This window comes from Seriola dumerili, unplaced genomic scaffold (genome assembly GCF_002260705.1).
Source record: "Seriola dumerili isolate Sdu_G_001 unplaced genomic scaffold, Sdu_1.0 BDQW01000056.1, whole genome shotgun sequence".
Taxonomy (NCBI): Eukaryota; Metazoa; Chordata; class Actinopteri; order Carangiformes; family Carangidae; genus Seriola; species Seriola dumerili.
The window spans coordinates 1,482,039-1,496,986 of NW_019174311.1; the positions used below are offsets into that span (position 1 = coordinate 1,482,039).

At 39.7% G+C, this 14,948-nt stretch overlaps 1 protein-coding gene across 1 annotated transcript; it reads right to left on the bottom strand.

The window, feature by feature from the left end:
* Positions 1-4,297: 4,297 nt before the first annotated feature.
* Positions 4,298-13,476, bottom strand: trappc6b (trafficking protein particle complex 6B). Its single transcript, XM_022741667.1, has 6 exons — positions 13,238-13,476; positions 13,066-13,133; positions 11,978-12,095; positions 11,707-11,790; positions 7,362-7,455; positions 4,298-5,317 (listed from the first exon to the last, which is right to left on the bottom strand). The coding sequence occupies exons 1-6, from the start codon at positions 13,316-13,318 to the stop codon at positions 5,286-5,288; spliced, it is 477 nt and encodes a 158-aa protein (XP_022597388.1). The 5' UTR covers positions 13,319-13,476; the 3' UTR covers positions 4,298-5,285.
* Between the last annotated feature and the right edge of the window lie 1,472 nt (positions 13,477-14,948).

Consider the following 14,948-nt stretch of genomic DNA (forward strand, 5'->3'; position numbering starts at 1 on the left):
TCACTTTTCACGTGAACAACTGAGGTCAACTCTATGAATGTCTTCCAGGAGAGACTGTCTGAACATGGACAAGTTATCTCCATATTTAAATCATATCTCGCCCCTCTCTATGATGGCCGGAGGTTTACCTCCATCTTCCAGTGTGGACGTTCACAACAGACAGAAACATTTTGATTTCAGACATGGTCAAACAACACATCGTACAAACTAGTTCTTTTCTAGAATAAGCTGAGTCTTACTATCAGTTACAGCTTACATGTGATCAGCCGATGGACATTGTCCTTTAAAGTGAATGATGACATCTTTTGACCTGTCGCTCTTTAAAGACAGACAGCTGGGTTCACGAGAGTGTGGTCTCTGCTGCTGGATCCTGAAACAAAAACACATCTGATAAATGTGCATGTTGAACAAAAACTGATCTTTTAATAAACACAACAACTAACTTTTAGTGTGAAACAAGTTTCTGACTGTTTTAAATTCTGACCCTCCGTCAACAGATTGGCTGAAATTCTCAGGATAACCCATGGACTAGTCACTCTTCATGGACACACAGCTGGATCCCGGTCCAGGTCCAGGTCCAGCAGACTGTGGCTTTTGCTGCTGCTTTGGGCTTCAACACAACACACACAAAGCTTTGAGTGTAAATAATGATGGAGCAGTGATCTGAGTGCTGAGCTCTGATGTGGAGAAGAGTCATGGACAGTTAGAGATGTTCATCTCACCTCTGAGGTCTGGTCTGGCTCTCATGTTCCCCACACAGAGTGGTTTTAGAGGGCGGGGCTCCCTCCTCTCTGTGCTCACACTGATGCATGCTGCTGAATCCACATCCACATCAGCTCACATACACTTTTCACCTTCATCTGCAGAGGAAACACACATCATTCACCTGCACATCAACTGAAATGTACATCATTTCTCCTGTAAAAAATATCAGCTGCTCCTCCATGATTGGCCCTGTGTCATATCAGTGTCAGTTAAATGCAGTCAGACAGACATGTGAGGCAGAGGAAGCCTGCTGCAGTTTCAGGACTGCAACTTCAGGACCCTCCTTTTTTCACACCAGCGCCACCTAGGAAATAGGAGTACTGGAAATTGATTTCAGGACCACAGTTTTAGGACTGTATTTCTCTTGGTGTTATATTTGCAGTGGGACTTTCTGAGCACAGACAGATTTTTCGCAAACACACAAATTAAATTTTGAAGAGAAAATGTCTTTGAGCAAAGAATAACTGAACCTGAGGGGGATGTTCCTGCTAAAAAGAAAAAAAAAGGAAAAAAAAGAAAGAAGAATAATTGAACTCCCTCCTTAGATTTAGATTTAACATTTAGACTTAAGATTTAATTTTTCACATATACACATTGTTAACAAATAACATGATGTTTTACATGAATTTCTGTCTCAAATGAGAGGAAAGGAAAGTGAGCTAACTATTCAAAATATATCAGCTAAAAAATTGTAACCAAACCTTTCCATTCGGCACCTCATATCCTTGCTTCCTCTCCTAGTTCACAGGTTGTCCTTTCCTGTCACCTTGTTCTCTTGCTCATTTTCCCTCATAGCTCACACAGTGCACCAAAAATGAAGCAAAGTGTTTTGCATCAGGACTGACTGCTCCGCAAGTTGCCGGGCAACCTATAAATGGCTATTTTCCCAGTACAGTACTAATAGAGCTCCATTGATTTGCCGATCCAGTCAGGCTGCAGCCCCATAAGCTGCCCCCCCAGTCTTTTTATTCTACAGGTTCTACAGTCAGTCAGTCAGTCAGTCAGTCAGTCAGTGAATACTAGTTCTAGTTCTACTAGTTCTCAAGAACTTTGACTCCAGTAAAGTATTCCAGTTCAAGAGGCTCTATACTCTGACTGAAGTGATGGAGCTGTGGACTTTGTCCACCTCTGTTAAACTCAATAAGAATATCTTTACTTGACAAACAGCAGACATCTTGCCGCCCATGTTTTTGCTGAAAACGAACATTTGACCAATGAGAGTGAAAAATTTCACCTTGAACATCTTGATGCCTTGGGTCAATAGTTCAGGCTTTAGTCGACCACAAGCCAACAAGCTTCATCCCAACCCTATATCTCATAGACTCCTTCAGTTCAGGCTGGCTATTCATTTTTTCTCTCGTTCTTGTTTGATAATCCCTGTTACTTCTCTTTCGCTCCTCCACTGACAACTTTTCTCTGGCCATTCTAGCCTGAAATGTATACCATTCTGCAATCAATATACTTCAATCAAACATAGAGCTGTCCAGCATTTGGCTCAACACATAAAACTGTACAATAAAAATATGAGATGCATGAGAAGAAATACCATTGACGTAAGCTATATTAACACACTTTAGTGGCATTTGTCAACACCGTCAGACACAAATTCTGATGATGTTGACATCTGACGGAGGTGACAAAATACCATATCTTCTCTTATTACACAGGAGCCATCTTGTATATCATCAGATACTTGTGACAGCTACAATCTACTTAAATTCAGCCTTTATTAGATAAGATTTCACATAAAATCTTGTATTTAATTTACTATGGTGTCGACACTCTGTGATTGTGACATGCAAGTTATTAACAAATAAATATGAAATGAAAATAACATTGAAAACTTGCCAAAGTGCCAAGCTAAAGTGGTCTCATGGCACGAGGAAGAACAAGGAAGAGGTAAAAGGGTCCTCAGAGTTTAAACTGCCCACAACAATTCCTGATTTTTGTTTTGTTTTTCAAATGACAGTTAACAGAAACTCATGAAGTTCAATCAACTAGAAAGTCCATTAAAATCTTTTTTTAGATTGTAATTTTGATACAATATGTATATTTATGATTATATTTATTTATTTATCTATTTACTCAACTACTTACACATAGTAACTATTATGTTTAATTTTACAATTCTTTTTTTAAGCTATTGTAACATAATGAGACCTGCTTCAGGACAGGGTTTTTTTCAGGCACTGGTCAGATATAATATAATTTAGCACAAACAAACATGAAATGATATTTTGCTATGCTAACATTGTCCTGGTTAGTCTTCTGGTTATACTGTATTTAGGAAAAATATTATGTCCCCTTGTTTTTACTCAAAAACTGTGTTTTATTGGGCAGACATGTTTTGTCCCAGATCTCAAGAATCACTGAACTACAAACCAACCAATAAGAATAAGGTCACAAATTATACTTTATACTTAGAAATCTGACAGATGTCAATACACACCTTAAGCTAGGAAGTGAGTGTTAGCATTAGCCTACCGTTAACATGCAGGTTCATTAAATCACATATGACTGCACATAAAACTAATCAAATCACACAAGACCTTGTTCCTGTTCCAACAAGGCGCTTAATTATGAAATAATGAAGACCTTTTATTTGAAAGGTCTCATAACTGTCCTTTGTCTGTGGCCCACTCATGTACAGTATAACCACTGAGAACTTCAAAATAAAAGACCCATAACATAAAAAAATAGAACTAACAAAATAAAAGCTTGCGGTAAGTGGTAACCTTATTAAGCTGCCACTAAACAAACACATGTGGCTGTGGGGGCTTCAGGCCCTCTGTCCCAGTTATTTAGTCCTAATCAATGAGTGAGCCAGCTGATCTTTTCTCTGGATAGAGATAACAACAAAAAAGAAAACTCTTAGTGGATAACTTACCAACTTTCATGGTTCTAGGACAGGAACCTTTAATTCCTGAAAGCAAACTTGATAGAACATTATTATAATTAGGAAAATTATAATTAGAGGAGAAAAAATATTAAATTAAAGAGATTACATATAACATTTAAAATGATATGTTTTGCCTTGAAGGCAATATGAGGTTTACATGAGGTTAACAGATATGCAACTTGTAGAATGATACAAGTCAAAATACAATTTGTACAAACTAAAATGATTAAAAAAAAGGGAACACATTTACACATTTTATTGAAAGAGTCTGGAGCAGAGTTGAGGCCATCAGAAGGGAGGGGGCTCTGACATATGTCTCATCTTCATATTCTTATGTCTGTATTTCCATGTAGGCTGAAGGAGAACTCTAGAGACTAAACCAAAGTCCAGGACCCTCATAGCAGTTGCTTGTTGATTTACTGGAGCAGAGATGAATAATGAAAAATTAAACAAAGTAGTTTTTAATTGTTTTAACATCTTTGCAGTCATCAACAGAGGCTGTGTCTCTAGCATATTATCTAGAGCACAAAAATAACAAGGAAACTTTAACTGCATAAATTTCAAATAGAACATTTCTGTCACACACCTGAACCTACCTTCAACAGCAAACAGGGTGACAAAACGAGGCACTGAGAGATTTAATACTGGAATTTATTACAGCTGTTTCAACCTGGAATCCAAGTTCAAACAAACACCTGAAATTGAAACAGTTTGGGCATTTTCATGCTTCAACAGGATTACTGATCATCATTAGTGCTACTGTGTCTTTATACCAGGGGTAACTTTTTCACTCTGAGAGCTTCTCATGTCTTATATCACTGGTCAAATGTATTCACATACCATATCAAAACAGACTGGGGCGGGCGGGGCCGCTGTTGTGTTCTGAGCTGCTTAGCTGCCCTCACGTCCTCATTTTTATGTTTCCAATCAAATCGAGTTCATTTATAAAGCACATTTAAAACATCCAGGGTTGGCAAAAGTGCTGTACAATGATATACAACCAAAAACAGCTCAAATGTGATGCATTAACTATCTCATTTATACATTAATGCATATTGTTCTGCATATTGTTATTTTGTCATATTATGAATTGTTTACACATAAAACAGGTTTCTGAGAAGCAAATTAACTCTAATGATCATAGAACTAGTAGGCAATATGCATGTATTAGAATGATAAACCCTAACATGATTATTGATCATTACCAATATTTTATTTTGATATCCATCAGTATCAAAGTTATTTTTTAATGGTTTAACAGTTTCTATACTGTGCATCAATTCAAACTGACACACTGAAGTGTACTTTTTACCGGCAATACACAGTCACACATTTAGTTAGTGAAAAACATTTAGACTTTATATAAAATACATAACATTACTATATCATCATTCTCAGAAATAATCATTATGGCATTGGAAAGTGTGATATGATAATGACAATTGGTCAGACTGTTATCTGGATGCTGCAAGTTTACAGTTTAAATTTTTGCAATCATCAATGTCATCTCCAAAATGCAGAGAAGTGATTGTACTGCTGAAGATGGGTGTAATTTCCCTTTAACGACAAAACACAATGACATATGAAGGCAAAAGAAAGAGAGTGTGGCCTCTGCTGGCTGCTACATTTTCTGGATCATGACCTGGAATTTACCTACAGACACAAGAGCACAAAGATAAGAGAGTTAGAGTGTGAATAAAGTGTGTTAGTCCACACTTATTTTCAAAAAAATATGTTTCCCATGTTTTCCAATTCTAATTTTTCCACCCCAACTTAAAGACAGGGCAGAATAGGATCATTGAGATCTGTGTCTAAATACAGCAGCACCAACTCTAGCCTAAATAATGACCCAGGTTTCACAAAGGCAGTGCAGGGTTGCATGTTGGGTTCATACAGTGTGTCTGTGGTCAGACTGTGCTCTTGTTCAAATGTCCTCTTAGGTTTGAAGGCTTCGTCCTGTTATTAAAAGGTAACCTGTCAAATCATTGACCTCTTAGACAGCTGGTTTCTATGTACTGCTCCCAGTTTTGTTTGTCCCATGCATGCAGACACACATGAACACCCATGAACACCCATGTGCACATGGACAATGCGATTCCCATTCCTCTCAATGGTTTCACACTATTCCACTGATCTACATTTGCCGGTAAAAAGCCAAGATACACAGTATTGCAGCAAAGAAGGCAGGAAGTCAGTTACTGACTGAGTCAGTAATGAGGAAGACAGAGTTGAAAACTGTCGTGGAAGTGCTGTGAACAAGTGTCAACTGGTCTCAGTCTGGTATCAGCTGGTTTCAGCGTACTGTCAAGTTTTAGTCTAGTGTCAGCTCGTTTCAGTCTAGTCAGCTGGTTCCAGTCTAGTGTCAGCTGGTTCTAGTCTAGTGTTAGCTGGTTTCAGTCTAGTGTCAGCTGGTTTCAGTCTAGTGTCAACTGGTCTCAGTCTGGTATCAGCTGGATTCAGTGTACTGTCACCTGGTTTTAGTCTAGTGTCAGCTACTTTCAGTTTAGTATCAGCTGGTTTTAGTCTAGTGTCAGCTGGTTTCAGTCTGGTGTCAGCTGGTTTCAGTCTAGTGTCAGCTGGTTTTAGTCTGATGTTAATTGGTTTCAGGTGGTTTGAGTCTAGTGTCAGCTGGTTGCAGTCTGGTATCAGCTGCTTTCAGAGTAGTGTCAGCTGGTTTCAGTTTAGTAATCTGCATATGTGTAAAGAAGTGTCATCTGCATATATCTGCAGATATATGTTATGACACTGTCAAGGGAGATCATTAACATAAAGGTTAAACAATAATGGACTGAACACTGACCCCTGTGGAACTGTACACTTCAGGAAACTGGACTGTGCATCACAGACCCGGACACACTGCATTCTGTTTGGTAAATACGAAGACGAGAGTCTCCAGAGTCACATCATGATTGACTTTAATCTAAAAATACAGTACCAACCACTCCTCCTTTATGAAGCCTGGATTTCATGTGCTCTTTTCTATGCAAGGTAGAAGTTTCAGTGGAATGTTTTGTTCTAGACAGAAAGAGAGTATGAGAGCGAGAGAGAGCGGGGTGAAGAGGGGTTGAAAGAACCATTGCTCTGCTCACAGTTCTACAGTGAAATCAGGTTTTATCCATTTGAAATAGTGAAATATTTTGGTTCATTATAAACTGTGTTCAGACTAATCAGATTGTGTCAGAGGATGTCAGTAGAGTAGTTGGTCCTTCAATGTGGCCCAGGACGCATTTGTGTTCACACTGCTAAAAGAATGTGGACACATGTGGACCAGACCAACTCCGAATATGGTCTGAGTGATCAGATCTAAAATGCATCCTCAATGTGTCTCAGGTGCGTTCACACCTGAACTTAGAGCTGTCCACTTGTGATCAGATCACCTAAAACGGATGTTAATACAAGGTCTGAACAGGTCTGGTCTGAACAGGTCTGAACAGGTCTGGACAGGTCTGGTATGAACAGGTCTGGACAGGTCTGGTATGAACAGGTCTGAATAGGTCTGGTATGAACAGGTTTTAACAGGGCCGAAAATCAAAAAAGAAATTCTGCTGATGAATGATGACAGAGAGATGTGGATGAAATCGCTTGAAAAAAAAGCAAGTACAAAAGTTAAAATGTTTTTTCAAATGACTCTTTTCAAGAACAAGAATACATTTTGTGAGAATGTCTCTGAATGATAGACAAGTGATGTGTATCTTACACGCAGGCATGACGGACACCTCAGCAGTCACAATACTCTTCACTCCCAGGTTGGACAGAGCTCCTCTCACCAAACCACAGGTGAAGGACAGGTACTGCAGAAAGACAAAGAGCCATGTCACATGATGAGGAGAGTAATCCTAACACAGTCCATCGTTGTGTATTTGTGTGTTTGTTGTGGGTGCAGTGTGCTGTTAGTCAGAACTCTGTTAAAGTGAAATGTCGGGTCATTTACAGAGTACAGACAGTGTTTGTGTGCATCTGTCAATGTGTGTGTGTGTGTGTAGGTAGAAACAGCTTAAGGGGTGTGTGTGTGAAAAGGAGAATCTTGTATTTGTACTCTTCACTGAGATCAAAGAGAGTGTTAATTAAGCAATATCACACTGTAGTAGCTACGACTGAATCACAGCTAAGTGTGACATTTTTATTTAATAGTTGTCCGAGCGCCATATTAGTTTACAGTAATAAGAAACAACAGATTATGATTTGTTTGTTATTTCATCATTGATTTGGCTACACCAACACAAATAGTTCCGCAGCTGGATTGGTTCTGCACTGTTGCAACATAAAACATTTTCCCAACCTGCACACTAGGTGCTAGCTAGCTAGAGCTAGATAGCTAGATACTTTATTCATCCCCTAGGGAAAGTTCAAATGTCCAGCAGCTCATTAGTAATAATAATAATGACAGTTAATTATAAACAATAATAATTAAATGAGTCCACTTCCTTTGGCTGAGGTGTTTTATAGCCTGATGGCAGTGGAAACAAACAATCTCCTGAACCTCTCTGTTCTGCAGCGCAGTGAGATGAGACGTTTGCTGCTGTAGCTGCTTCTCTGTCCTGCCAAAATGGTGTGGAGAGGATGGTTGGGATTGTCCAAGATGGCCTCCATCTTACATTGCATGCGTCTCTCCACAACAGTCCTGAGTGAGTCTTGCCAAGCACAGACCCAGCCTTTTTGACCAGCTTCAGTCTCCAGTCTCCTTGTGTGTACACTGGCCACCACTGACTGATAAAACATGTGGAGCACTTCACTGCAGATGTCAAAGGACCTGAGCTTCCTGAGGAAAAAGAGCCGGCTCTGCCCCTTCCAGTAGATGGCATCTGTGTTCAGGGACCAGTCCAGTTTACTGTCCAGGTGCGCACCTAGGTATTTATAAGTGTGCACCACCTCAATGTCCTTCCCTTGAATGTTGACTGGCTGAAGGGTGGGCCTAGACCTCTGAAAGTCCATGACCATCTCCATGGTCTTGAAGGTGTTCAGAAAGAGGCAGTTCTTGTCTCTCCATACACTGAAGGCCAACGTCAGATCCCTGTACTCCTTTTCCTGCACGTTCCTGATACACACCACAATGGCTGTGTCAATTGAGTATTTCTGGATGTGGCAAGACTCAGAGTTGTATTTAAAGTCGGCCGTATACAGGGTGAACAGGAATGGCGCCGGAACAGTCCCCTGTGGAGCCCCAGTGCTGCTCATCACTGTCCCTGAGACACAGTTACCCAGCCTGACGTACTATGGTCCAGGATGTGAAGCAGGGATCCACCCCCATTCCTCTCTGGTGTTGTTGTGCTGCAGCTTCTTCTCTACTTTCTTTTTGTAGTCCTCCTTCGCCTGCTTTAATCTCCTCTTCAACTCATGTTGCACACCTTTGTCTACATGTTACTTCAGTATGTAAATGTATCTGTATGTTTCCATTTATGGTGAAACCAGTGAGATAAGAGTCTGGTGACACTGGCTTTGATGGGTTAACAGCTGATAAGATGCTGCTCCATCGTTGCTGCACTCAGTGGACGCTCTGCAGTAAATTCTTAGCAAGCTTTTAGACCTGACTCTGATTAACAGTAAAAAGAACACCTGTGATACATTTAGTTAAAAGTCCCAGTGCTGTTATACTCTAAATCAGCAATATCAGCTGTGTGCAGCTGGAAAACACACAGCTCACACACACCTGAGTGAGAGTTTGGCTCAGCGCATTTAATAAAGAACCGTAATCTTCACACATCCAGCGCTACAATACCTTCCTGCACATGTCTGTGCAGTGTGGTGTCCCTAGAGTCAAAAATGTGGAAAACTGAACATGTTTCAGAAGAGGGTTTTTTCAGTTTTTCTGTTAAATTCGCTCTTAATTTGTATTGCAATCTACAGCGCTGTTGAGGGGTTCTCATGTTGCTCAGGGGCAGCCTGTTGAAAAACCATATGTCCTATTGTTTAAAGAATCACACTGCGTGAAACTACACAGATTTTCCTACATTCTGGGGAAAAATGATGGGTGAAAAGCTAAATGTGTGGCCGTGAGGACAAGTTAAACAGACCACTTCAACACCTTATTCTCACTCTGTGTGATGTCACTCTCCTCTGCACAACCATTTTTAAAATCTAAAACTATAAGAAAAAAAGCAGAAAACTTAAACTGAGATAAATCAAAAACTGTACAAGATACCAAAAAGCTGAACACAAGTCTAACAGCTGAAAGTCTCTGGATCCATTTAATGCTGAAATTAAGTCTCCAGTTGAAAGTATGCTGATGTAGTTGAAGTTCAAAGATTTGAACATTTCCTCCGTTCATTTAAGTGGCAAAATTTTTCGGAAAAAGCTGAATATTTAAAAAATTACTAAAAAAGAAAAGTAATAGCAGAAATGTTCTTGAAAAGATGAACGTTTTGATAGTTGAGTAGTGAGAGTAGTTGGTGGGCGAAAAGCGTATAGAAGCAAAAACATGGTCATTGAGAGGAACAAAAAAAAAATCATCATTAATGTGTTTAGAAGAAGCTAAATTCATTCTCATATCAAATTAATTCTTTAGTTTCATTAAACGGCTGAAATTTGTTTTGTTACTGAGGTGAAATAACAACAGTGCATGTTAATAACCAACAGAGGTCTTCATTCTCCTCCAAACTAAATAAAAAGGTTCTGTTGGGACTCAGGACCTCTTTGTTTTGTTCCAAGGACTGGGTAACATTAACTGACTGAGCCTAACTGACTGAGCCTAACGTCTCCTAGCACAGCTATCAGCACACTTAAGCAGCAGAAGTCTTAACTTCATTAATGTACATGTTGGTTAATGTCTTGTTGTTGAAATGTTTGCTTAGGTTGTGGTCAGCCATACAGTTAATTGAGTACTTGTATGTTAACACATATACCTGTAATATGTCTCAGTTCTTGAAACCTCCTTCTAACCTGGTACCTTTAGATTACATGAGCTAGGCTAACAAAGAAACTCACACCTTCCCTCCCCCACACACCAGGTGGTCTCAGCGGCCATTTTGAATCGGCCATCTTGCCACCTGTATATACTAGATTAGACATTGTATTTTTACTCTGTTCCATTGTAAATAAATATCTTTAAGTATAACTACTGGTGTGTTTAATGTTGCACAAGTGTGAATATTGCCAACCTCTACTCAGCAGCATTCCAATCCTTTAACTTTAACTTACTGTTGATATAGTGATTTGGTTATAGTTATTAAGGTAATTATTAATCTGAGTTTCAGATTAATTTGAGACTGAAACAATATTGGCTATTTTGCCTTTTAGTTTAGGCTGGTGCCCCCAAGGACTTTAATTCACTTTAAAGTTATTATTTGATATTATTATTTTAATATCAATATTTTCTAAATTCATGACAGGGTTGATAAATTAAATAAAATAAATATGATAAATTGATAGACAACCAAAGGTCCAACATTTATGGTGTCCTGCTCGTGAGGCAGAGCTCAGACCCAACAGTTCAATAAGGGATTTCATAAATGGATTAGGAACTGGATTCTTATTCACTAAAATGTTATTAAACCCCATCCCTACTGAGTCTGGAGACATGTGAAGGCCTGCTGGTTTAGGATCAGCTACCTACAGCGGCCCTGAGAGCTTAACATACTGCAACTTAAGAAAACACAAATTGCAAATAGACAAAACACAAACAAAGAAAACATCTTCATCAGTTTGACAACATCCTGCAAATACTCACAACACAATAAAAGTGTTTCCAGGGGACGCTAAAAAGTGATGAACCAGCTGGGACATACTTGCATGGATGTATTAATACATCCATGTGCACCTGTTCTTCTTTTAACTTCAAAAGTCACAAAGCATTGAACAAGTTGGTTCATCACTTTCTCTAGACAAATTGAATTGAATTGTCTATTTGGTTGTGTTGTGAGTATTTGCAGCTCATGTGTTGTCAAACTGATGAAGATGTTTTTGGATGTTGTTTGTGTTGTGTGTATTTGCATGTGTTTTCTTAAGTCACAGAGTGTTGGGCCCTCAGGCCCACCGTAGCTGCTTCAGAGCTTTATAGAACAAATCACTACAGAGTCACATAATCTGATGAAATTAAGGCAGAGTACCTTTGGGGCATGTTCCAGGTGCTGTTTACCAGCTGACAGCTGACTCAGCAGTCGGAACTTGTTGTCCTGGAGAACATAGATGCCCTGAAACACATGACAGACATTAGAACAGCACACAGCAGGATGGATGCTGATAGAGGACTAGACAAAGATAAGAACTGGGATGATATTTATGTACCATGAAATGTATTACATTATATTACATAAATGAATGATTTGAGTTTGTCAGAATTCTGTTAGCATGTTCTGTTAACCATCAGCTCAGTGTTACCTGGTGATTAGTTCGAAGGTTGTCTATCTGCTTCTTGAACACACAGGTCCAGAAGTCCTTACAGATGAACTTCATGATGTCCAGCTCGTCTTTGAACCGTGAAGTGTCTTTAGTCAGTCTGCAGAAAAGGAAAAGGCCAGGAGCTTTAAATCAAAGCATTATTGCCACAAAGGAATGAGACTTGATTCAAAGTCATGTCAGATAACAGGTGATGTTACACTGCTGGTGGAAGATACAGAGACCAGCAGACGGACTCTGAGGCAGCTGAGTGAGTCTCGAGTAAACTGGCAGGTCCACAGACCTGGACCAGCAAAGAAAAACTTGTGAGTGTCTGCAGCAGTGGGACGGTGTGTGTGTGTGTGCGTGTGTGTGTGTGGGACCGAGTCTGAATAAATTATGGTGTGTTAGTTCACGGTGATGAAGGAACACGTCGTCCAATGACACAGAGACTCACTGATGTGTTTTCAACAGTGACAGAATGTAACTACATGTTGTCCTGCATCATATTGCCTCTTCTATTCATCTACCCACAATATCTAGAAAATAACTTCAGGTGGCTCCAGTTTGACAAACTACGACAATAACAACCTGACCTGCATAACACATTTAAAAAAACATTTTGAATTTGACAGGCTAATAATTTTTAGCATTTTACTTTACTACTGGTTGGTGACAGATTTGGGACAAACACTGGAACTCTGTGCCACAGAGGAAAAGGATACATCAGACTGTGGATAAACACACCATTGTTAGGATTCATTGTTGTCTTGACTCTGCACTTAAAAAGATAATACTCAACTAATCCTTTAAATATTAGAAATTATACTGGGAGGAACGGGTTCTCTGATGTGGTATTGTGCATGATGATTTATAAATAATAATAAATATGCTGATATTGTGACTGTCCATCTGCTCCTGTTATTCCCTTTAAAAGTGAAAGAAATCCTTCTAAATATATAGATGACTCCTCCAGGACATTGAGTCATGTCTTGAACAGTACTGTTTAATATAGAAGGTTTTCTTAATGATCACATAGTGAGACTACAGCCTGAGTCGCAGCAGACTGTCAGCAGCAGCTTGTTAGTTACCTCTCTATTAGTCCTTGGCCGACTCTGAAGCCCATATTCTCCAGTTTGGTGATATTTCTTCCATTTTCCTGAAAGAATGACAGAAGAACTAGTGAACAAACAGAACTAACGAGCACTGGCTGTTCATGTCATGAAGCCGCCGTGGAGCACCTCCTGACAGACACTTTCTCACCGTCTCTCCTTTCTCAGCGGACTTGGAAATGTACTGTATCACTTCGTTATGTAGAAACTGGAACGGAGCTTCGTCTGCCATTCTTCTTCCTCTGACAACAGCGGGTCCACCGATTCACTTACACCGGGGGCGACACCATCAGCACACACTGACGGATAAAACACAGAAACAGCCTCATCTGAACACTATATGAACCTTTCTGTCGCTTCCGTGTTGTTTTTGTTTACCAGCGGAGGGAGGGCTGAGCAGAGAGAGCACTGTTGGTACTCTACCGCCACCAGCTGGCGAGGAGGTCGAACTTTACGGAAGAGGATGAGGGCCACGTGAATTTTCCTCTTTTTTTCTACAGAATTTTGACTTAAATGTCAGAATTAAAAAAAAAAGAAAAAAAAGTCAGAATTCTAAATCCAGCCACAATCATTAGCGCACGCTGTAGAATTAGTTAATTATCAGATATATAATATTATACATATAAAAAAAAAACATTATGCATTACTTGACAAGATGACCACAGTACGTCAGGCTGGGTAACTGCACAGGAATACAGGGATCTTACGATGGTCTTCAGTGAATGGAGCAACAAGAACTGCCTCCTTCTGAATACCTCCAAGACCAAGGAGATGGTCATGGACTTTCTGGAGGTCTAGGCCCACCCTTCAGCCAGTCAACATTCGAGGCAAGGACATTGAGGTGGTGCACACTTATAAATACCTAGGTGTGCACCTGGACAGTAAACTGGACTGGTCCCTGAACACGGATGCCATCTACCTGAAGGGGCAGAGCCGGCTCTTTTTCCTCAGGAAGCTCAGGTCATTTGACGTCTGCAGTGAAATGCTGCACTTGTTTTATCAGTCAGTGGTGGCCAGTGTAAAACAAGCTAGTAAAAAAGGCTGGGTCTGTGCTTGGCAGTAGTCTTGACTCACTCAGGACTGTTGTGAAGAGACACATGCAATGTAAGATGGAGGCCATCTTGGACAATACCAACCATCCTCTCCACAACATTCTGGCAGGACAGAGAAGCAACTACAGCTGCAGCAAACGTCTCATCTCACTGTGCTGCAGAACAGAGAGGTTCAGGAGATCGTTTGTTCCCACTGCCATCAGGCTATACAACACCTCCAAAGGAAGTGGACTCATTTAATTATTATTTTTTTATTATTAATTGTCATTATTATTATTACTAATGAGCTGCTGGACATTTGAACTTCCCGTAGGGGATGAATAAAGTATCTATCTATCTATCTATCTATCTATCTATCTATCTATCTATCTATCTATCTATCTATCTATCTATCTATCTATCTATCTAATATAGAATATCACCAGACTGATACTTTAAAGACATCTGTGTGATAGTTTTTTGTGTCACTGTCTCTGTATCACTAATCACGTGACAACACTGTGCGGTAATAATATACAGTGACATTTAAACTTCTTACATAGATTATTGTTGTGTGGGAGAGGGAAAGAGGATGTTAACGACCAATTTTCACTTTGTTATTGTGAAAGTCAACGTCATAGATCTAACAAAGTGTAGGAAGATGTTCTCTGTTCAGCAGGAAGAGGGTTTCTGTGTGATGACGTGTTTGACCTGTGACCTACTGACTGAATGGAGCTACCAGTTCATGAATGGGTAAAATCAGGCAGAAGACAGGACAGCCACAAATGTTGGTTTAATTTATTTTACACTTAACTTTAATTAAAACTCAGG

What these genes read in the sequence shown, in the direction of transcription:
- trappc6b (XM_022741667.1), bottom strand. Translation starts at nt 13,318, where the DNA reads ATGGCAGACGAAGCTCCGTTCCAGTTTCTACATAACGAAGTGATACAG. An exon ending in GGCCAAGGACTAATAGAGAG is followed by an intron (nt 12,096 to 13,065) that starts GTAACTAACAAG and finishes CCTTTTCTGCAG; the next exon opens with ACTGACTAAAGACACTTCAC. An exon ending in GGTGTCCGTCATGCCTGCGT is followed by an intron (nt 5,318 to 7,361) that starts GTAAGATACACA and finishes TTGTGTCTGTAG; the next exon opens with GTAAATTCCAGGTCATGATC.